At 42.4% G+C, this 23,728-nt stretch overlaps 1 protein-coding gene across 8 annotated transcripts in view; it reads left to right on the top strand.

The window, feature by feature from the left end:
• LOC5570721 (BMP-binding endothelial regulator protein) overlaps positions 1–11,896 on the top strand; it is a 261,551-nt gene extending 249,655 nt beyond the window's left edge. For all 8 annotated transcript variants that reach the window (XM_021843859.1, XM_021843857.1, XM_021843858.1 and 5 more), the window contains exon 8: positions 9,745–11,896. In XM_021843859.1, the coding sequence (XP_021699551.1) occupies positions 9,745–10,917 (1,173 nt within the window). In that variant the 3' untranslated portion in view covers positions 10,918–11,896. The remainder of the gene's footprint in view (positions 1–9,744) is intronic.
• Positions 11,897–23,728: the final 11,832 nt, after the last annotated feature.

Genomic DNA, 23,728 nt, shown 5'->3' with positions numbered 1-23,728 from the left:
ACAGTTCGGTTTTACGTCGTCCGATAGATTTGGCTCACGGTTTCGCGCGTGTTTTCGTCGCCGGAGATTTTTTTTTTTGTCCTGTTTTGGAGCGTCTTGCTGGGTAGTGCTTCGTGAAGCCCAAGCAGGACAGTTCGGTTTTGCGTCGTCCGATAGATTTGGCTCACGGTTTCGCGCGTGTATTCGTTGCCGGAGATTTTTTTTTCCTGTTTTGAAGCGTTTTGCTGGGTAGTGCTTCGTGAAACCCAAGCGGAACAGTTCGGTTTTACGTCGTCCGATAGATTTGGCTCACGGTTTCGCGCGTGTATTCGTTGCCGGAGATTTTTTTTTTTCCTGTTTTTGAAGCGTCTTGCTGGGTAGTGCTTCGTGAAACCCAAGCAGGACAGTTCGGTTTTGCGTCGTCCGATAGATTTGACTCACGGTTTCGCGCGTGTATTCGTTGCCGGAGATTTTTTTTCCTGTTTTGAAGCGTCTTGCTGGGTAGTGTTTCGTGAAACCCAAGCAAGACAGTTCGGTTTTGCGTCGTCCGATAGATTTGGCTCACGGTTTCGCGCATGTATTCGTCGCCGGAGATTTTTTTTTTCCTGTTTTGAAGCGTCTTGCTGGGTAGTGCTTCGTGAAACCCAAGCAGGACAGTTCGGTTTTGCGTCGTCCGATAGATTTGGCTCACGGTTTCTCGCGTGTATTCGTTGCCGGAGATTTTTTTTTCCTGTTTTGAAGCGTCTTGCTGGGTAGTGCTTCGTGAAACCCAAGCAGGACAGTTCGGTTTTACGTCGTCCGATAGATTTGGCTCACGGTTTCGCGCGTGTATTCGTTGCCGGAGATTTTTTTTTTCCTGTTTTGAAGCGTCTTGCTGGGTAGTGCTTCGTGAAACCCAAGCAGGACAGTTCGGTTTTACGTCGTCCGATAGATTTGGCTCACGGTTTCGCGCGTGTATTCGTTGCCGGAGATTTTTTTTTTCCTGTTTTGAAGCGTCTTGCTGGGTAGTGCTTCGTGAAACCCAAGCAGGACAGTTCGGTTTTGCGTCGTCCGATAGATTTGGCTCACGGTTTCGCGCGTGTATTCGTTGCCGGAGATTTTTTTTTCCTGTTTGAAGCGTCTTGCTGGGTAGTGCTTCGTGAAACCCAAGCAGGACAGTTCGGTTTTACGTCGTCCGATAGATTTGGCTCACGGTTTCGCGCGTGTATTCGTTGCCGGAGATTTTTTTTTCCTGTTTTGAAGCGTCTTGCTGGGTAGTGCTTCGTGAAACCCAAGCGGAACAGTTCGGTTTTACGTCGTCCGATAGATTTGGCTCACGGTTTCGCGCGTGTATTCGTTGCCGGAGATTTTTTTTTTCCTGTTTTGAAGCGTCTTGCTGGGTAGTGCTTCGTGAAACCCAAGCAGGACAGTTCGGTTTTGCGTCGTCCGATAGATTTGACTCATGGTTTCGCGCGTGTATTCGTCGCCGGAGATTTTTTTTTTTGTCCTGTTTTGGAGCGTCTTGCTGGGTAGTGGCTTCGTGAAGCCCAAGCAGGACAGTTCGGTTTTGCGTCGTCCGATAGATTTGGCTCACGGTTTCGCGCGTGTATTCGTTGCCGGAGATTTTTTTTTTCCTGTTTTGAAGCGTCTTGCTGGGTAGTGCTTCGTGAAACCCAAGCAGGACAGTTCGGTTTTACGTCGTCCGATAGATTTGGCTCACGGTTTCGCGCGTGTATTCGTTGCCGGAGATTTTTTTTTTTCCTGTTTTGAAGCGTCTTGCTGGGTAGTGCTTCGTGAAACCCAAGCAGGACAGTTCGGTTTTGCGTCGTCCGATAGATTTGGCTCACGGTTTCGCGCGTGTATTCGTTGCCGGAGATTTTTTTTTCCTGTTTTGAAGCGTCTTGCTGGGTAGTGCTTCGTGAAACCCAAGCAGGACAGTTCGGTTTTGCGTCGTCCGATAGATTTGACTCATGGTTTCGCGCGTGTATTCGTCGCCGGAGATTTTTTTTTTTGTCCTGTTTTGGAGCGTCTTGCTGGGTAGTGCTTCGTGAAGCCCAAGCAGGACAGTTCGGTTTTGCGTCGTCCGATAGATTTGACTCACGGTTTCGCGCGTGTATTCGTTGCCGGAGATTTTTTTTCCTGTTTTGAAGCGTCTTGCTGGGTAGTGTTTCGTGAAACCCAAGCAAGACAGTTCGGTTTTGCGTCGTCCGATAGATTTGGCTCACGGTTTCGCGCATGTATTCGTCGCCGGAGATTTTTTTTTCCTGTTTTGAAGCGTCTTGCTGGGTAGTGCTTCGTGAAACCCAAGCAGGACAGTTCGGTTTTGCGTCGTCCGATAGATTTGACTCATGGTTTCGCGCGTGTATTCGTCGCCGGAGATTTTTTTTTTCCTGTTTTGGAGCGTCTTGCTGGGTAGTGCTTCGTGAAGCCCAAGCAGGACAGTTCGGTTTTGCGTCGTCCGATAGATTTGGCTCACGGTTTCGCGTGTATTCGTTGCCGGAGATTTTTTTTTTCCTGTTTTGAAGCGTCTTGCTGGGTAGTGCTTCGTGAAACCCAAGCAGGACAGTTCGGTTTTGCGTCGTCCGATAGATTAGACTCATGGTTTCGCGCGTGTATTCGTCGCCGGAGATTTTTTTTTCCTGTTTTGGAGCGTCTTGCTGGGTAGTGCTTCGTGAAGCCCAAGCAGGACAGTTCGGTTTTGCGTCGTCCGATAGATTTGGCTCACGGTTTCGCGCGTGTTTTCGTCTCCAAAGATTTTTTTCCTGTTTTGGAGCGTCTTGCTGGGTAGGTATTTGGAAGGCACAAGCAAGACGGTTTGTTTTCGGGACGCCAAGAAGTTTTGCTGTCAGTGTCAGTTTTGTGTTCAGTCGAGGATGGATTACCAACTGGTGAGTTCGTTTCATGCTTGTGATAACACATATTTTCTTGAAAGCGGTACTTTTAAGTAATTTTAAAACAAACTTTGTATGGTTCGTCACTATAAGTGTCGGCATTATGCTTTTTCTTATACAATTTCAATATACATATATTTGTCTCTTTTTGACATTATTAAAAATTATCTTTTGAATTGTTCGACATTGTGAATGTTGACGTATTTTTTAAAAACTTCTACCATATCGAGACAAAATGCACAGTAATACTCATATGTAATTTTCAAACAAACTATGTATAGTTCGTCGCTACAAGTGTCGGCTTTATTCCTGTTTCATATAATTTAAAATATATACATGTAATTTTCAGTTTTCGTCATTAATAAAAACATCTTTTGAATTGTTCGACATTATAGATGTTGACGTATTTTTTTAAGCTTCTACCAAAAACTTCTCGAGACAGAAATTCAACACTAGCTTTAAATATAAGTCGTATATTTCCCCCTTGTCCATGGATCGCATCATCGACCAGAGGTGACTCCCAGATCTTTTACTCCCTCACTAATAAACACCCTTCCCGTGGTGATTATGGAGATGCAGAGGTATTCTCGGTCTCTAGAAACAACAATCATTACACCCTAACATTCCTTCCCCATCCCAACTGACTGTAAGGACTTGGCCGGCGCCGTTATTGATCAATAATATTAGATCTGCTAAAATTGCACTTCGAGAGTAAGCGGAAACCCCAATCCCTTATTCATTTGGATCGTAGTGCAATTCTTACCAGTTCCGATCAATCACGGAGTAGCAACCATTGACATGTACAGTCAGTCTATGCTATGCTATGCTTATTTAAAGTAACATGAAGGACACTTATCGTTTCTTTGGGAAATTTCTAGGCGAAAGCTTCTATATTTATAGTGAACCTCTTGAGAATACTCGAAAGAATATTTCAAATCTTCTGTTTTTTTTTTTTGGTTTTCGAATAAATCTTCATCGTTTTATTGGGAATATCTTTACAAACCCAGCAAGAGCTTCTGATGGGAGCAGGTAATTGAAACATGATTTTTTGTTTATTTTGACAAGGTCCATTTTAGAAGTTTCTTATCGGACTCATATAAAGATGTATGCCATACTCTTGGCAAGATAATTAGCGGACTTAGGGCCGATTTCTTCACCTTCGCTTAAGCCGTAAACCACGTTTACCCATATGATTAAACTAGATTTAAGGCCTAAGCGGGGGTGAAGAAATCGGCCCTTAGTTGATTACAGATGATTAAGCGGAATTATTGCATTATTCGTATGTATATCCGTATGATAAGTGGTCAAGTTCTCCGCACCTCTATTCAGTAGATGATCTCTTAATCACATCTTCACATACCCCAGCTTTTGCAAGGACGTGGCCAAATGATGCGTCGTTCTTGTGTGAGATTCAGAGGTTAGTACAAAACCAGAACAGTCAGTATCAAAAATCAGAATCAGTAACAGAAAAGAGGGAGCAACCTTCATACATCAGTTTAGGAATGTAACACCTACGAAATTATGAGAATTTCTTAGGGTCAGTTCTATTTCAAATGTATGACTTTTGGATGTGCCTTCTAAGGGTATCTCTTGATTCATAAAGAGATCCTTGGAAGGCTTCATTTCGAGAACATTTATGTGTGACCCCTACACACGAGATGTTTGTAGAACTACAAAGAGGGTCGTAGCTGCAAAAAGGTAGCCATTGTACTAGTAACGATGAAGGATAAATTATTCTGGTAAATCTTCTTATTCCTCAGTAATTTTTGGATTGGATTATGGTAAGAAGTTCAAAGGTTATCATGGCTGTTGAATTTAATATTCTTTAAAAATATTATCATTCATTGATAATATTCCTCCTAAATATTTTCGTCGCTTAGTTGTTGTAATATTAAACATTTTTGAATTTATTATTCTATCAAAATACCATCATTCTTTATACATAAATGTTGATCTTTAGCCAATGACAACTTTTAGTATGAGAGCGATCCTTTATTAAATATGAAGTCATACAACATACTACCGTGCTTAATAGTATGGATTGCAAGGACCAGACCTGACGAAGTGCATCAAAAGATCCGTCTGTAGGATTCGTTTTTTAATCATGGTGATGTTTAATGGCGGAGTCAATCGAAATTATTCAAAGAAGATAATTATATTTATCATGAAATGAGGAAAATGACATCATGTAACGTCCACAACGCAAGAAGTCTATCGATTTTATGGTTGAGTGAAGGCTTGAAGCTTGGTCAAGAAATACCACTACACCAAAGCAGATTCCTTGCACTGTATTATGTTGTTCTAGCATATCCCACCTTCTGTAAAATCACGTACCATAAATGTTTCCACTTTTTAAATGTTACACAATAACTGTGAATTAACGTCAAAATGTTGCTATGTAAAATAATCTGAGAAATCCCTATTCGACTACATTTTTGATTGAATGTTTTCTCGACCTAATGCCATGTACTTCTTAAGACAATAAAATTCATTTCGGCCAAATGTCCATTTGACGAAATGTTCGTTCGACCAAATGTACTTTCGACTAAACGTCATTCGACCAAACGTCATTTGACTAAATGTCATTCGACCAAATGTAATGTGATATACTGGACTTTTCTTACGTTTTTTGCTATTATGTATCTCATTCAGGCTGATACTGCGAGTTGGATGAATCGCGACAAGCAGATCTCAAATGGAAACAACTCAACTTTTGCCAACTCAGTCGACTCTCCTCACCTTACCCGATACAGAGAATAATACCACACATTTCTCTTGTTTGTTTTTTTTTTCGTTTGAATTATTTATCAATTTATTATTATTCAAAGTCGTCAACACCATAATCATATTAGCTCTAGGAATATACTTAAGCTAGAAGTCACAACAACGATGAGTAGAAAAAGGTATCATATAGACGGAACTTCGTCATAAGTGTTTCGTGTATGCAATGGTAATCAAAATTGCCCACTAGATTCAGCGTATAAAAGTGCATTGGTTGTGTAATAAGGTCTTCAAACCGGTTGTGCTACTTTTCCCCGAATTGAGTTTCCCCGAACGCCAGTTCCCGAATGTCAGTTCCCCGAATATCCCGTTTCCTCGAATAGCCTATATTCCAGAAAAGTTTTTGGCACTCATATTTGTCATAACTTTATACGATTTTCCGACATTTCCCCGAATGAAATTTCCTCGAATGACGTTTTCCCGAATGAACTATTTCCCTGAAAAATCGTAATGTGATTGACATACTGAAAGCTATTCATGATCTTACTGCCAAAAAGTATTTAACGTGCTAGCTGATGTAAGATTAGACGACAATTGATTATTTTGTTACAAAATCCATGTGATTCAAGTAACAGATGTTCAAAATAGTGTATCACGTGCATTTGACTCTAAGCAACTTTGATTTTTTTTTGTTAGCCTGTTACCGAAACCGTTAACAATTTGGCAACAAACTTCCATGTCCACCAATACTAACATAGACTGTGAGACTATGCATGTAGTACCTTTGAAGGGGATTAGACAAATAAATTTCGGTTTATTTGTCTATCCCCATCCAATATTGTTATCACTAACGCTACCCGGCTCACACCCCTACCACTTAAGAGCGAAATCACCGAGGGCAACCCCACATCCGGGGCGAAGAGATGCAGAGATAAAAAGTGAGTTGGCACGGCAGTTGAGTCTGGACCGTCAACCGATCAAGACGAGGCGCTGGAAAATTAATAAGAACCCATCCTGTAAGGAAAGTGTGCAAAGTGAAATTGTGCGAAAGCGAGGATAGGCCCGAAGTCCAGCTTCAACGAGTGCAGCTTTTCCAGTTCGGAGCTCCAAAGTCCATCCCACGCCGTCCAAACTGGGGACGGGGACTACTGCTGAAGGCGGAATATTCTATAGTTTATCACCCCACGCCACGTGTTCTTGGGTCAACTCTGGTGTTGTGCTGAAGAACTGGAGTCTGGTTCCGGATTATCAATCCCGGCTGGGCGCCCAATAGCGTCCCGTGGTGACCCTCCAAACCCGGCGTAGGAATTCTCCGCCATTCCAAGTAGCTTCAGGTGCCACGTGGCGAAACAATTCCAAGAAACCGAGCGTTGCGTGACCACGAGACCCGGCAAGGCGACGATCGGCACTGTATCCCACCCCTTTGCCAAAGACGAGCGACCGCGGCTACTCCAGGCTGGAGAACAGCTGGATTCTGGCCATCTCCAGTACAGCAACGACCCACCGTTCGGATGCACTGACTCGTATATCTAGGGTAAAAGCTGTTACGTGGGGGTGGGTCCAAAATTGACAAATTTTGCGTTACGTAATATTTGAATGAACCCTATGGTTTTTAGCTGTCAGTGGCGTTCTTGTTTTGATTAATTTGGTAGGTTTTGTTATTTTCGATCACAAATAAACAAGATTCTTCATTTTTGCTCATTTCTGTGCGGATGAAATGAATTTATTTTAGAGTTGAATCTTTTTATTCAGTAAAAGAAGAAATGTTCTTAGCTTTCAGAAATGAACAAAACTACAAAAAATAAAGATCATATAAGTATAATTGGGGATACTACGACGTCTGAGTATGTTCTATCAGTGTGTAAGGGGAACTTTTATGGTTTATGTCAGAAAAGGGAACTCTTCACTCAGATGTTTGGATTACAGCAGAAGAGAAAATTTGACTGAAAAACGCGGATGCCAACAAAATAGAATGATTAAACCTCGGATTACAAAATGTATGGTTCCATATGTTTTAAAAAACAATTGGTTTACGAGAAATCGACGTTGATTTTTCATTAGGGTTTCAATGCAATAATCGATTGCATTTCATTAATGCTTTTCGTTATTACAAAAAGCTGATTTACTTTTCGAAAATATTTAGTGTTATACGATAAAAGATCGCCGTATTTTGCATCGTGAGCTCGAAACATTGAGGAAGCAAGAATTTTGTAGAAGTTAATGCGGAACTCATTTTGAATCCACATTCAGCGGCGGCAATATCACACAATTCAAATGCAACGTCAAAATTCAAGTATGCGTGGATTTTTTCGTTCTTCAAGGACGCGAATGTTTCAAATTTTCTATCTCTGTATTTGATGATTTTTTATTAATGCTTTTGCTAATTACTAGATTGCGCTAAAACATTTCATTGAAATATGTCATTAAATTTCCAAAAAAGGATTTATTTCAATCTCAAGTCCAATGTCTTAAATGCTAATTTAGACCTAGAAATATCAATGATTTTTATTTTTAAGGTCGTAACAATTAGCTATTTGACATTATTTGCGATGATATTATTACAAATGATAATAATTAGTGCAATTCGGAATTTGAATCAAGGTGTTCGAAATGAGATAAAATGAACACAGGGTTTGGCATTGGAAGCAAATTGTTGTCCCATACTTTTAGGCATAGTAACGTTTGCAGCCAGTGATATAAACACACCGCAAACAAACTATAAAAACCCAAACGAATCTGTGTCCGAATTGCTTACAGCACATCATGAATAACAGAAACAGCTGTTCTATCTGTTGACATGCAAAATGACAAAATCTTTTGATGGAAGCCTTCACTAACACCATCATACGCTGTCAAAATATTTCACAGAAACCGTTTTATTTTCCGGTGTCAACTATTACACTCGCGCGGTGCACTGTCGGGAATAATCGAAAACGACATAAATGAGAAAAACTTTTTCATCGCAGTAACCCACGGTATGTCCGTGAGAAACAATGCCTCCACTATGGACCAATGCACGAATTCGCTAATTTGACGGTTGAGCGGTGCCGTATTCACTAGTTGCCATGGTTACGTAAATAACACGGCACCGCTCAAACGTCAACGAGTGAACGCGTGCATTGATCCATGGACCGATGCACGAGTTCACTATCTGACGTTTGAGCGGTGCCGTGTTATTTACGTGACCATGGCAACAAGTGAATTCGGCACCGCTCAAACGTCAAATTCGTGAACTCCTGCACAGGTCTATTGGTACACTGTTCATTTAGTTGCGGTATATTTTTCATTAGTGTTCCTTTAGTTGCAGTGTCCATGGTTTTCTTATGGGATCTGTAGTTAATTGAGAATATTTTCTCAAAACGTCTTTGCGAGCCAAAATTAGACCAATAACTGAAGTTTGCTTGTTTCTTGGTTTCTAACCAGTTTTTCCAAGCCTGCTTATCATAAGATGATGTCTGAACAGATTATTTGAATACACTTCCATTACTTCCTTACAGGATCCTTCACTATAGGAACACTTTACCGCAACTATTGATACAAGTAAGAAAAGTTTTAGCAATTTTAGTGATATTTCATCAGTTTTAAAGCAATTTGAATGCTCTTTTCAACTATTCCGTGTATCAACAAGCCAATACGTCGATTGGCAGTGTCGTTTTTGTGGCTTATGTAATAAAATCAGTGAAAATGGCACTACCGCAACTATAGGAACACCCAAAACTAATAGATCACTTACCCTACTTTCATTGTAAGCGGCATCTTTGAAAAATAGATATTCGGCTTATTGACATTTGGCCGAACATTCGGCTTAGTTTTGCCGTCTTAGAATAAAAGGCTGTTCTTTGTATTTATACTGTTCCAATATTCAGTGGCACTTAGCTGATAATATTTCAAATTGTAATTATTTTCAATTTTCCTTTCTTTTAATAATATGCTGTTCTTTCACATTGTTTCACATTATTACGCAAAGATTCCTTATTCGACCAAACGTCCTCATGCCAGGTTAAACGTAATTTCAATATACTTAGTGACTACAGTTATGCATATGCATACACTTTAAGATGTGAAAAAAAAAAATGTATCAAATAATTATGTAATCAAACATCAAAAAGTATATTATTTTATGAAAAACTTGCACATGGTACATATTAAAAAAAAGCATTTTCTTTCATTTCAGAACGGCGAAACATGGAGTTTGAATGCGTGTACCTCTTGCGAGTGCCGATCTGGCGAAGTGCGGTGCGCCAGAAGCCAGTGTCCTCCGCAGAAGTGCAAACCTAACGAGACGCTCATCAAGCCAAAGGACGAATGCTGCTCGAAGTGCGTCGAAAGTCCCGGAGTGTGCACCGTATTTGGCGATCCGCACTACAAAACGTTCGATGGGTATTTCTACAGCTTTCAGGGATCGTGCAAGTACCAGCTTACGGCCGATTGCAAGGATCACACGTTTTCGATACGGGTGACGAACGATGCTCGGTTGACCAAATCTTCATCCTGGACCAAGACTGTAACGCTAAAGCTGGGAAACTTGAAGGTTAACTTGGGACAGAAAATGCGAGTCAAGATCAATGGCAGTAGAGTGGATCCTCCGTATAAGCTGGATGGGGTTTTGGATGTCTTCAAGAGTGACGATGGCACAGAGGTGATTGTAAGTACCACCCTTGGGATAAAACTGACCTGGGATGGAAACAACTTCATTCAGGTGGAGGTGCCGGTCATATACAAGAACAAGCTATGCGGACTTTGTGGGAATTACAACAGCGTTTTCCGAGATGATTTGTTCTCCAGAACTGGGGTTAACATGACCGATAATGTTTGGAAATTCGCACAGTCTTGGGCGGTTGGTGGAGAGAAAGCATGCACACGGCCAAGGAAGAAGGAACTGATTGCAAAGAATTCTCAATGTAGGCCGAAGAAGTTTTTCACGTTCTGTAAGATTTTGAAGACGGATGTCTTTGGTGAATGCAATTCTCAACTGAATCCGGAAAACTACTTTGAGTCGTGCAAGATTGATATGTGTGAGTGTCCACATAAGCAGTGCTATTGCGATAGTTTAGCAGCGTATGCCCACGAATGTCAACGACAGGGAATTCGGTTACCCAACTGGAGGCGCGATACTAACTGCTACCCTAATGCGACAAACTTTTTCACATCCCATCATCAACATCTGTTGATGCAGCAGCCGGTGGGGCCTCAGAAAAAACGTCACCAACAGCCTACGCAAAGACAGCAGAAAAATGCGATAGTCAGCTCGCAGCCTAACCACCGGAAAAAGCATCGACTGCAGTCATCACATGGGCCATTATTGGATCCCAGCACTCGACGAGCACCACCACCACTGTATTCCTAGACCAACTTAAGGACATGGCCAGAAGTGAGGCATGACTAGAATGCGATTTATTTATTACTTCATGTAACTGTAAGGTCTGTGAATTTAACTCGATTTCATAGATTTGAATGATACATTTTCCACTAATTAGTGGTAAATCAGTTACCATCAAAATCAGTCTGATAGATCCAGATTTTTAACTACTTAAATCGACAAAAGCATTGATCCTTGCAATTTCTTGAGAAATCTAAATAATAGTCGCATTTAGGGAGAGACATAGTATCGTAAAGGGGAGTGAAAATCAGTAAGATTAGAGTGAGATCGAGTGATTGCGAAAGGTGGAAGACACGTGACTCTATAGGTGAATGATTTTATTTGAGAGCTCAGTTGTAGACATTTTAACTTAATTATTGGTAATTTATTGCTTTTTACTGTAGTATAGCCTGAAAACCGTTGCGAAATATTTGAACTATATGTTTTGACAACAGAATGCCAAAATCAGCGGAAAAATGCAGCAGGGTACGGAAACGGCCGGCACGAACGAAACTCATTAGTGCGTTATGTAGTACTCTACTAGAGATTGTAAATATGTTTTTAGCTTAGTAGGGAGAAGTATCTCGTCCTGTTTATGAGGATCATGTTTGTTTGACTATTTGTACATTTGTTTTTTATATTTTGCTAGTGCGGTAAAACGAACCTACTCTTTTGTACAGATAATTTAAGCTAGGGTTTCATCGAAGTTCATCAGTATTTATTTAACTTTTCACCGAACAGTAGGTAAGTTTAAACAATAATTGTAAAAGTCATTGGCTCGAGGAAGCCTCAATATGTTCAGAAAGCATTGTCAAATTTTTCACATAGCGGCTCCACAATTTCTAAAACATATTTTTAGGCAACTGGGGTATTTCAAGGAATGATTTTACGACTTTTGCAATTCGTTTTTGTCATTTGGTCTTGAATAATTACCCAAAAAAACACGTCGAGTGTCCATAAAATTTAATGCACATTTGAGGTTTCACACCAGCAATTCCTGTAATTGTTCCGATCATTCCTCTACAACAAATTTAAGGGATTCCATATCATATTTTTAGGGATTTCCTCCAGAAAGTCTTGCATTATATTTTACAAGGGTGCGATTTATGCTATTTGACTAGGCTATTTCAGTTATTCTCTCAGCAATTCATCGAGAGAATCCTCCATACCTCCTTAGGAGGAAAATAACCGTTATTCGTACACAATCGAAGCAATGGAAAAAAAATCTATCATTGGATTACACTTGCTATCTTAAATTCAATGATATGATTTTCTTAAAAACATCTTTAAATCTAAACGAGAACTGGTTTTAAGTTGTTGATGATTGAATGATGGATTCTTGAGTCTTAAGAGTCCAAGATTGCTGACAGAGATCATTGCTGGAATTAATCTTGCATTCATACAGATATTTTATCAGAAATTACTTTGAGGTTTCCCGTTAAAAATTGCTCTGATTTTTTAAAAGATTTCCTCAATAATTTCTGAAAAACTCTCTTGAAAATTCTTTGAAAACGTAACTGAAAGAATTCCTGGATAAATTGTGTTTGAACATCCTTAGGAAATTAAATTAAATTTATTTTATTTTATTTAAAATTTTGGTATTGACCGCAACACTAGGGAAGACTCTCTCCTTCCCTCTCTTGCATAACGTAATATTTAAACGATCCCTTCGTAGAAACCCTTAAGAAATCGATGAAAGAATTCCTAGAGGACTTAAGGCTTTATTGTGAAATTTCTGATATTTTTAAAGAATTCTAAGTCAGTTATTTCTGAAATTAAATCAATTATTTTATTTTATGGGAGTGAATTGTATCAATTGCTTTAGTCCCATTTCTATCGGCTCTCGCAACCATCATTTCAAGTGTGGCCATCGGACCAATTCGTCTGTTCACACTTTACTGAAACGTGCATATGCGTAGGTAATCGAATCTGCTCCATAAACAATGATGACTCAGGGAAGCCAACGGTGTTTACTTCCTGCTAATTGGCACTTGGTGGCACGTGTTTCTGCGAATCTAATTACGATCGGTCCAAAGTTTGACTGATTCAGTCCGCTCAGTAAGAGCCGATGTCGTCCAGCCGCGTCCCGAAAACACAGGTGTTTTTGTTCTAGATTTCTTTTTTTTTCTGACCATTTTTCGCTTTCAATTTTTGGTGGGGGCACCTCCCAGCATTTCGCTTACTTTATTGCACATGTACACAACTGGTGCTATAGAGTGATAGTACATGATTTTCTAAACAATTTCCACCGGTCCGGTTAGAAACAGACGCATCATTTCCCACTCAGCAAGACCAGATACAGATTGTTTAGTCTGAGCCATGGGGTAGATAATGACGAAGATTTGAAACGGTACAACTGCAACATTGTGGGGCCTATTTTTTGCACTTGGCCTAAACTTCAATTTGCAACAAAGTTTTAATTGAATGGTTCACCATGAAAACATCTTTTTTTAATTTAGCTTTTGTAATGCATTGTGACCCAGACGGTACGCTGTGCATACACTACGTCAGCGTGCTGAGCATGACTTACTGTTCCCGGAATGAAAAAAAAAAAATGATGGGAGTTACTCTACTGTTTAAGTTTTCTTCCAAGATAGTACTAGACGGAATTGGTGATCTGATAGCTACCGTTTCTGCTTCATAAGCTTCATCCTGGGCATGTCTCTTTCCTCGAACTTTGTAGTTGTATCTTCCGATTGCTTCTATCTTTCACTCATAATCTATCTTACTTACTTACTTACTTATGGGTCCTGGGCACCCAATCTGGTGAATAGGGCTGAAGTGAAAGATTTCCATCTTGGGCGATTGCCAGCTATCATCTTGACCTGCGGCCAGGTCAAATTATCGTCGACTTCTTTTATTTCTTTGTTGAGGCTGCGCCGCCATGAGCCTCTGGGTCTGCCTTTGCTGCGATGTCCTGCTGGATTCCAATCAAGCGCTTGTTTGCAGATTTCGTTTTCGCCCAGACGTAGAGTGTGGCCAACCCACCCCCACTTTCGTTGTCGAACTTCGGTTTGTATCGGTTGCTGGTGGCACCGACGATGGAACTCAGCATTAGAGATGCAGATGTGTGGCCACCATCTTCTTCTTCTTGGCATTAAGGTGAAGATGGATCGAAGCCAAACCTCAAATTTTCAAGAGCACGAATCTGGAGAACAAAACATCTTTCTAAGCTGAAAACTTAATCGATTGGTCTCTAGCTGGTGGTGATCAATCGATAAAGTTTTCAGCTCAAAAGGATGTTTGGTTCTACAGATTCGTGTTCTTGAAAATTTGAGGTTTGGCTTCGATTCGTCTCCACCTTAACGTCCTCATTGGGCAGATCCTGCTTCTCAACTTAGTGTTCTTATAAGCACTTCCACAGTTATTAACTGAGAGCTTTCTATGCCAAAGTTACCATTTTCGCATTCGTATATCGTGTGGCAGGTGCCCAGGAAAGTCAAGGAAATTTCCATTACGAAAAGATCCTGGACCGACCGGGAATCTTACCCAGACACCTTCAGCATGACTTTGCTTTGTAGCCGCGGACTCTAACCACTCGGCTAAGGAAGGCCCCAATGTATGCTCGAATTATATACCGTAGGCAGCTGTTGATGCACACCTGCAGCAGTTGAGTGTTCTCTGCTGATACACACCACGTTGCACTGGCGTATAGCAGCACAGATTTGACATTGGAGTTAATTATTCGAGTTTTGTGCGTTGGCTATTGTTTCAAATATTTCTTAAACTCGCAAAATCAGCCCTTTTTCTCTGCTTAGCAATGGGGGGATAATCTGCTCAACAGACGCCTGACCGAGGCACAGTATTTCGATCGGCCGAAATCGTGAACTTAATTCTGTAGCACCTTCAAACGTGATTTTTTCGAAATGGTGTCTTCGGACGAAAATTTTCTAAAAATATAGCGCATATATTGACGGTATATGTTAGTTCGCAACTTTGCCACGGGCGGCGCTGCGAAACTATTTTTTTTTAAATGACGATCTTTAAATATGATGTCTTCGGCAAAGTTGTAGATAATTGAAATACAAACAACTTTGCCAAAGACACCTAGTGTGTATTCAGCCGCATTTCCAAAATACGGGAGTATTTTATGAACGACCCCCTAAAACTAGTTTTTCTCATATTTTGAAAATGCGAAGTTTCCGGTTGCAACAATGTTCTACAAAATTGTGTAAACAGTCAAAATGAATCATTCTCTAGAAGACACTAAGTTTCTAAAGATTAAATAAAAGTAGTTATAACCATTTAAGTGCAAAAATCAGTCATCTTTGGGGTCCGTGTATTTATTCGGGTGGCAGGTGGTGGCAGATAAAACCTAGTAGGATTCATTATACATCATTAGTAGTTGTAAATGTCGATTGTGTCATTAGTATCCACGAGTCCGGGAGTGTGGGGTTGAAGACCATTTACTACATGCAAGCAGGAAACAGGACTACACCCCCGACCCACTAAACCATTCCCATTGCCGCCAAACCCTTCGTCTCTCCGGGACCACCAAGAAGGCATTGCTTCGGAGAGGGGCTATTGCACCTCCAGGTTACTGCGTAGCCATGCAGCAACGACCATCGATGGCACGTTTAGGGGGGTCCACCAAGGTAGCATGCTGGCGCTTTGCCAGCTTCCCAGGTGGTCATTACCACCCAATGTCCGCTGAAGCAGGGTCGACCACAACACCCGCGCCCAGCTGCACCGCAGGTATCAAGAACTGATACTGCGGGCTTCGCAATTTGACCTACTGAAGGCTCAGGCGCTATCAGCAAGCACCAGCTGGGATTTCTTTCTTTCTTTATTTTTCTGACGAAGGGGCCTCCACCTGTCCTGAACAACCAGAGGCTTGTATCCAACCCAGTAGGCCGGCGCCACGACAGCAGCGCTACCAGGATGTTCTCCCCGCGGCCACTTAATCGCTGTAAGGGTCGATTTCGACCGTAGGGCAACGGTATGACCTACGTAGCCGACTGTTGTTTAGCGTCTGCACTAGCCACTCCTCGAGTCCACTCGCCACCTCCTTTGTAATTCCAAGACGATGTGGGTGATAGCCGATGAAACGGCATTCCAGCCAAACTCGTATTCACACATCCTCTGAACCAGATTGTCCGGAGTCGTGTCCCCACCGCATGTGGCAAACATGCGGTCACGCATTGTGCGGAAACGCGGGCACACGAATAAAACGTGTTCCGCCGTTACCTCTAAGCCTGCACAAACTGGACATTCGGGAGAACCTGCATGACCGAAACGGTGTAGATACTGTCTAAAGCAACCATGGCCCGAAAGGACCTGTGTCAGGTGGAATGTTAGTTCCCCATGGCGTCTATTGACCCAGATATCTAACATCGGAATCAACCTGTGAGCAACCATGGCTGTGTACGCTGCCATTTGACCATAGAGGCCAGTCTGGCAGTCCTGCGTATGCCTCTTGTGCCGCGCCTTTCGAAGCACTCTATGTCTTCCATGATAAGGATACCAATAGGCACCATACCGGCGATGACGCAGAGTGCATCGTGTGACACGGTACGGTACGCGCTCGCAACCTTCAGGCTATCTCTCAGGCCAAGTACTCTCCAGCTTGCTACGGTAGCTGTCGGTACTTAACGCCATGCCCCAAGCCGGGCCACCATACCTCAGTATGGACGAGGCGACACTGGTCAGAAGCTTACGCTTACTGGCGTACACCGCAGAGCTATTGGACAACATCCGGGACAGTGCCATATCACCCCCAAGTGTTTGACGGAGCGCTTCAAAGTGATCGTCTCAGCGGTGATCAAGTCGCCTACACTGATCACCGCTTGCTTCACCGACTTTCGGTTGTTGACAACAACCGCCTCAGTTTTGGGGTTAACCAACTCCAGTTTCCTGGAGCTCATTCACTCCTCCACAATTGCGATCGAGTGGGCTGCAGTCAATTCTACTTCTTCGATCGATTCACCGTAGACCTCCAGCGTAATATCGTCGGCAAAGCCAACGATGACCACACTCGCCGGGAATTTTAATCTCAACACCTCGTCGTACATGACATTCCATAACACCGGACCCAGGATGGAACATTGAGGGACTCCTGAGGTTATGTGGAAGCACTTCCGACCCACCTCTGTGTCATAGACTAATACCCGATTCTGGAAGTAACTTCCGAGAATCTTGTACAGGTACACAGGTATCCCCAGACGCAGGAGCGCATCAGCAATAGCCGCCCAACTAGCACTATTGAATGCGTTCCTTACATCCAGAGTCACTACTGCACAGTAGCGAATCCCCATCCTCTTACGCTGGAGTGCTATCTCAGCGGTGGACCTCTGCCTCTTCCACATATCCGGAAATACACCCTCGTCCAGGCATATCTTCATAGCAGATCTGAACATCCCGGGAGCCACCGAGATTGCAACTTTGAGGGCCAGGTTTGGAACTCCGGACCTGGTGCCTTACCTGTACTGAGGGATTTTGCAATCCCTATAAGTTCCTCATCGGTTACCCTCTCCTCATCGCCAGCCCCAATCCCCGGCTGTCCTACGAAAGTAGGCCAAGAGCCAGGTTTGTGGCGCGGAAAGAGCCCCTCGATGATCCCCTCCAGCATCTCTGGAGATTGCTCTGTAGGAGCCATTGCACCTCTTCGCCATAACGATCCCGTAGGCATCGCCCCACGGATTCGCGTTGGCACTCTGACAGAGTCCCTCAAAGCAGGCCTTTTTGCTTGCCCTTGTCTCAGACTTAAGCGCGAATTTGGCAGCGGGGAACACCGCCCGTCGTTCTTCACGCTCCCTCTTAGTACGTGCTCGCTGCATCCACCTCCTGGCCCGTAGGTAAGCACGGCGCAGGTTCGCAATCGCTTGAATCCACCAGTACGTAGGCCGAGTAGTTTACGCTCACGGTGGAGCGCCTCTCTAAGTATTGCGTCATTGAAGTACGATGTCTTCCACCTACGAGGGCTTGGCCTTGACCTAGTCGCTTCCTCTACTCGCTGCCTGCTGTTGTTGTAGTCGATACTGTAGCGAACCGCCAGGTGGTCGCTGTGAGTGTAGGCATTGTCTGCCCTCCAGTTCGAACTACTCGTTAGGCCAGGCCTACAAAAAGTAACATGATTATCGACGTTTCGGCTAAAGGTATACGCAAAAAAATTGTGCGGTAAAAACTACCATTTTAGGGGGTTAACTTAAGCGCTCGAACCGGCAATTTTCAGCAGACCAGAAATGCGCTTGATTTTACCATGTCTTTAGTTGGAATCAGATTGTTGTAAATTATTTCTGTCAAATGTACCAGTAATGCGGTGGGGTGTACCGTAAACATAGTAAATAGGTCTGAATTTCCATGGTAGTTTTAAGAATGGGCGTAGTCAGCTAAAATAGTTATTTTTACCATAGATTTTTTTCCCGTGTACTTTTGGTACCAACATTAGCCAGATCGACATCTAGCGCGGCCAGTGCCTCTACAGGATTTGACCACGCTGGTTCGTGATACGGCTTCCCCATTCCACGGCCCAGGCATTGAAGTCACCCGCTATTACTACTGGACTTCGCCCTGTCAGCACGGTCGTCATACAGGCCAGCATCTGCGTGAACCGCTCGGTCGACCAACTCAGAGGCGCATAGCAGCTACAGAAGAGGACCCCGTTTACCTTGGCGATCACGAAGCCCTCGTAGGTAGTAGACACCAACTCCTGGACGGGGTATTTACCCGTCGCCCATATCGCCGCCATTTCAAATCAGCCCTCGCCTTCTTGATCCGTGCACCTATGTCGATCTTGGTACCACCGTCAGACGCCAATTAGCTACTGTAAAGCTGAAAGGGCTGGCCGTGTTTATATCCAACGATTTGGTCTTGTTGACGTTGATGTTGAGACCTGCCACTGAGGAGCGTTTGGCAAGATCGTCGAGCTTACTCTGCATATCAGAGCGCCGTTGAGCTAGGATAACAATATCATCAGCCAAATCGAGGTCATTCAAGTGCTCCATAGTAATAGGCTGCCCACTGTTATGTTTACGGTCAATGACGCCTACCTGGATCTCGTCAATTACGATAAGGAACAGTAGCGGTGATAGCATACATCCTTGTTTCACTCCAGCTACAACCCGGATGGGGTCAGACAAGATCCCGTTGTGCAATACTCTGCACGTAAATTGCCGTTCTACGCATATTTGTCTCGCGGCCCATAAGGGCCCACAAGTAGGCGTAGAACGGCCGCGTACTGCGCTTCGATGAGACCAATGATTTTCTCAGGAACACCCTTGCGTCTCGGGGCACCCCACATATTTCCGTGATTGAGTCGGTCGAAAGCTTTTTTGTAGTGAATGAATACCATATACAGGGACTCTTGGAATTCATGTACTTGCTCCAGGATGATACGGATCGTGACAATATGATCCACACAGGATCCTCCGGCACTGAATCCCGCTTGCTACTGACGGAGAGTCGCATCGATCTTCTCCTGTATCTGGTTTAGGATCACTTTGCACAGAACCTTGAGAACAATTCATAGCAACATGATGCCACGCCAGTTATCGCATACAGTTAGGTCACCCTTTTTGGATACCTTCAGTAACACGCCTTGGATCTAGTCGACTGGAAAAGTTGCGGTGTCCCAAATATTGCGGAGTAGTTGATGCAACAGTTGAACGAATATTGCGGGGTCTGCTTTGAGCATCTCAGCTGATATGAGACCGACGTCAGGGTATATGTTAGATTTCATACTTTGAATGGCTGTTTCTATCTCCTGCAGTGATTGAGCTTCGGAGTTGGTGGCCGGGTTGTTACTTGAAAAGAGTTGTTCGAAGTGCTCAAACCAGCGTTTTAGCTGGTCGAATCGTCGTATTCATCTTTGCCCCGCTAAGGCGTCGTGAGATATCGTAGAGGAGACGAATGTCGCCGGTTGCTGCGGCTTTCTCACCTTCGTCAGCAAGGGAGTTCGCACACGTTCGTTTGTCCCGCCTACATGAACGCTTAACTTCCCTTTCTAAAGCTGAGTATCGTTGACGGGAAAGTGCCTTGGCTTCTCTGGGTTTCATCGGTGATCCACTGTTTTCTCCGAGTGTGTAGCTCACGCAGATTATTTTCGCTGGTAGTGATGAAGGCATTCTTGATGTCGGTCTTGACTTGTACATCTGTGGCATCTTCCAGGCGACGTTTGTTAAATCGACATCCGAATGTTTCCTCCTGTCGACAAATCCGCGCAATGCGCAGACGCACCTCGTCGATGAGAAGATGATGGTCGGATGTAATATCAGCGCTACGTTTATTCCACACATCAAGAAGTTGATTTTCAGTAAAGCCTTCACGGTAGACACACGTGACCTTGTGAACCGGACGATGGGGAAGAGTGATGCCCGGAGCACCATGTCGTTGTTGCCACAAAACTCTGCCAACAGTTCTCCATTTGCGGTCATTTCTTCGAGATCATGACGTCCCATGACGGGCTCATAGCTCGAGTTGTCAGATCCGATCTTCGCATTGAAGTCGCCCATGCAGATCTTGATATCACCCATTGGAATCTTATCCACGACAGCATTGAGTTGACTGTAAAAGTTCTCTTTGTCCTGATAATCGTAGAGTTTCAAACCCGTGTTCTAAATCAGGCGACGATTATTCTCTCATTTATAGGTTGAAGTAGGAACTTGTGAGAACTCCGTGGACTCACCATTCTGCAGCCCACATAATCTATCAACATAAACATAGCTAACGCTAGAGCCAGAGACGGACAAGAAACCGTTTCCTCTCGCTTCAATTTTTCCATCATTATAGCACACCTTTACTTACGCCTGATACATAGACAGTCTGCTAACCCAAAAGCAAGCCTCTTTGCTATAAATTACCTTACTTCCATGGCTTCCTGCATGAACTGGCGTAGATGCAGGAGTATATCCAGTCTACTGTGGGCCAGTTAAAATGCAACATTAATCCCTCCCCCTTTCTTCCTAGACAGTCATTACTGTTGTAAGGTTTTGAAGTTTACATGTACACGACGAACATGTGTCAAATGTAAACATTAAAATTGGGGGCCCTATTATATAAGTCGAGTCGATTAAAAACGACTCGACTGGAGTCACTGTCGACCAAAAATTTCGCTCGACTTGGCTCTGTCACTCGAATTTATCGACAGTTGTCATTCTATGTGACTGGATTACTATGGGAGTCGACGGGTGACATCTGAAATATGCATGCTTACTTTGATCGACAATGAGCTCAGACGAGTCACATGAATCTGCTCGATTTACAATATAGACCCCTGAAACTGCGAGTTATTGAGCAATGACATTGCTTTCTGAATGAGGCTTCTTCTAACAGAAAAGTATCACTTACAACAGTGTGGAAGTCAAACACAAAAAGTATTATATTATTTTAAGATAAACAAATTCAAACAAGATCCAGACATTAAGTAGAAACAAAAGCTTCTCATTGCACAATTATTGAAACAGTGCAAAACAGAACGATAAGCATTAGAAAATAAAACAAGTGAATGCCACAAACCGAATTACAAATAACATCCTAGCTCTCTCAACTCTTTGACATCAATCCCCCAGTTATTACAACGCTACAAGTATTACATGATTCAAACTTAGAACTATTTTCTCATCAAATCGCTTTACATATAACAACCAACCTAACGTGTGCTCTATTTTCTAGCTAATTTTTCAATATGTAAGCAACATTTACATTCCACTTCAATTTTAATGCAACCAATCATACATGTATTTAAAATTAAGAATAGCAAAATTTTCAAAATGACTCAAACGAAGAAAAAATCCAATACATCGATTTTTCAGACAATAAAACGAGAAATCAAATGAACAAAAACTCAAAGACTCAAACCACACAATAATCGACTCAAGCCCCCATCCCAGTGAGTTCTTATCCGAATTCATGCATTCAGTACATTCAATAATATACGACGCAGAATCCAAGCAACCCGAACAGGAGATTACCAGTGCGCTTGTCAAGCGAATCACCCAGGCAACAGCTCTTAACTAGACAAGAGTTCTGAAAAATAGTTAGGTTTTTAAAACGCAAAACTCGAACGACGTAAATGCCAGTAGTTGCTTACCAAAGTCGACTTTGTTGGCAACGCACATTGGAACGCAACAATTGAAGCAGCGTTTTTATTATGCGATTTTTTTTGTTAAATGGCCACCCTCAACTTACTGTTTATCGAATTTCGTTCTACTTATCAGAAAATGGTTGATTGTTAATTCAAGCAACGGAAAAATGATCTCTTGATATAAAACAATGTTATACCTTATATAGAACATTTTAGCTTCCTAAGAAGATATATGAATATGGGGAACGCCTCGAACCGTTTTCCGGGAATTTATTTGTATTAAGGTAAGGAAAAGAATGTCAAGGTATTTGAAATGCAAAGAAAAATATGCATTCTGTGTAACGATAGTAAATTAAAAAGGTGAAATAAAATAAGGCTACGGAAACAATAGAAACGGAGAAGATCCAACTTTACATACTTAATTGCAGTGATCTAGAATTTGTATGATATAATCCATTAGCGATTGCATTGTTCCTATGTTGTATTTTGAAGGGTAATGAGAAAGCGTAAGAAGCGATAAATTTATAGTTCGCAATTAGATGGGTGTATTTCATGTGAGAAGAACTTGAAATTGTATGCGCATAAAAAAGAACAAAATCTTTGAAAACAATATTTAATTGATGAGCAGTAAATAAAAGAAAACGAATAGTATTTATAACGCGAAACCGCAAGGTGTTTATTTTATTCCTTAAAATATCACAATACCATGGTTTTACTAATTTATTTCTATTGTTAAAGGTTTATTTTGTAAGCCGAGTGGTTTAAAGTAATTCAAGTGTATTAACTGTCGACTAGAAAATTCACTCAACACGACTCTGCCACTATCAATAAACCAATTACCCGGTATGCAATTCACCTGAAGACCAATGACCGGAATGAATCATTTACCGGAAATCAGTACCCGGAAGGACCATTTTGTATTTCATAGATAATTCATCCTGTTTTTGAATAAGCTGTTCTTATCTGTGCAGCTTGTCATTGCTGGAATAACTTAATGTGTCTAGAACAAAACAACATTTTTAACCTCCAAATGTTCTCCAAGTAGCTATTATAAATCATATGTAGTATAATAATAAACTAGTGGTCCCGGCAAACTTTGTCTTGCCATCAAGTAGGCTGTTGATAAACACTATGAAACGTCCCGTAAAAAATGACAGTTCCTTTCATTCACGTTACTTTCCACTTTCCCGTTCAATATCCTATGTTTTTTTATATACACAAACACGTCGGAACACTTTAGGAACATATCGATGGAGAATTTTCAAAATCCGATTGGCCGTTCTCAAGCCATTTCGTGACATACAAACACCATTTCCCAATGGTGGTCTGACAATGGACTGCACTCGGTGGGATATACACCGAGACCACGGTCATCTGGATAGGTGCGAAGATGCGTGCAGCGACGAGGTACAAGGTGATGTCGATTTGTAAACGCTCGAAAGATATGCCTTACCGAATAGCAAGGCCAACACCGTGTTGCCTTTCGAAATACGAGGAAGCGAAATACGCTGAGGTTCTGAAGGCGATGCGAAGCACGGAGAAGTTATCGCCATTGGGCGCAGACGTGCGGAGCATGCGCAAACAAGGATTGGTGAAATGAAGGTTGCCAAGGAAAAGGGTGCAGTCTATAAGCAACTGGGACAAGAAGGCGACGAGGTTGATATAAGATCCCTTACTACTGAAGCGACTCTCCAGTGTAACAATCTGGATGAGGTCACCGATGCAGCGGAGGTCTCGGCTGCCCTCAAAGAGCGGTGTGACATCGACGTAGCCAGTAAG

Source organism: Aedes aegypti, chromosome 2 (genome assembly GCF_002204515.2).
Source record: "Aedes aegypti strain LVP_AGWG chromosome 2, AaegL5.0 Primary Assembly, whole genome shotgun sequence".
NCBI classification, from domain to species: domain Eukaryota; kingdom Metazoa; phylum Arthropoda; class Insecta; order Diptera; family Culicidae; genus Aedes; species Aedes aegypti.
The sequence above is the reverse complement of the archived record's forward strand: the minus strand, read 5'-3'. Positions and strand labels throughout refer to the sequence as shown.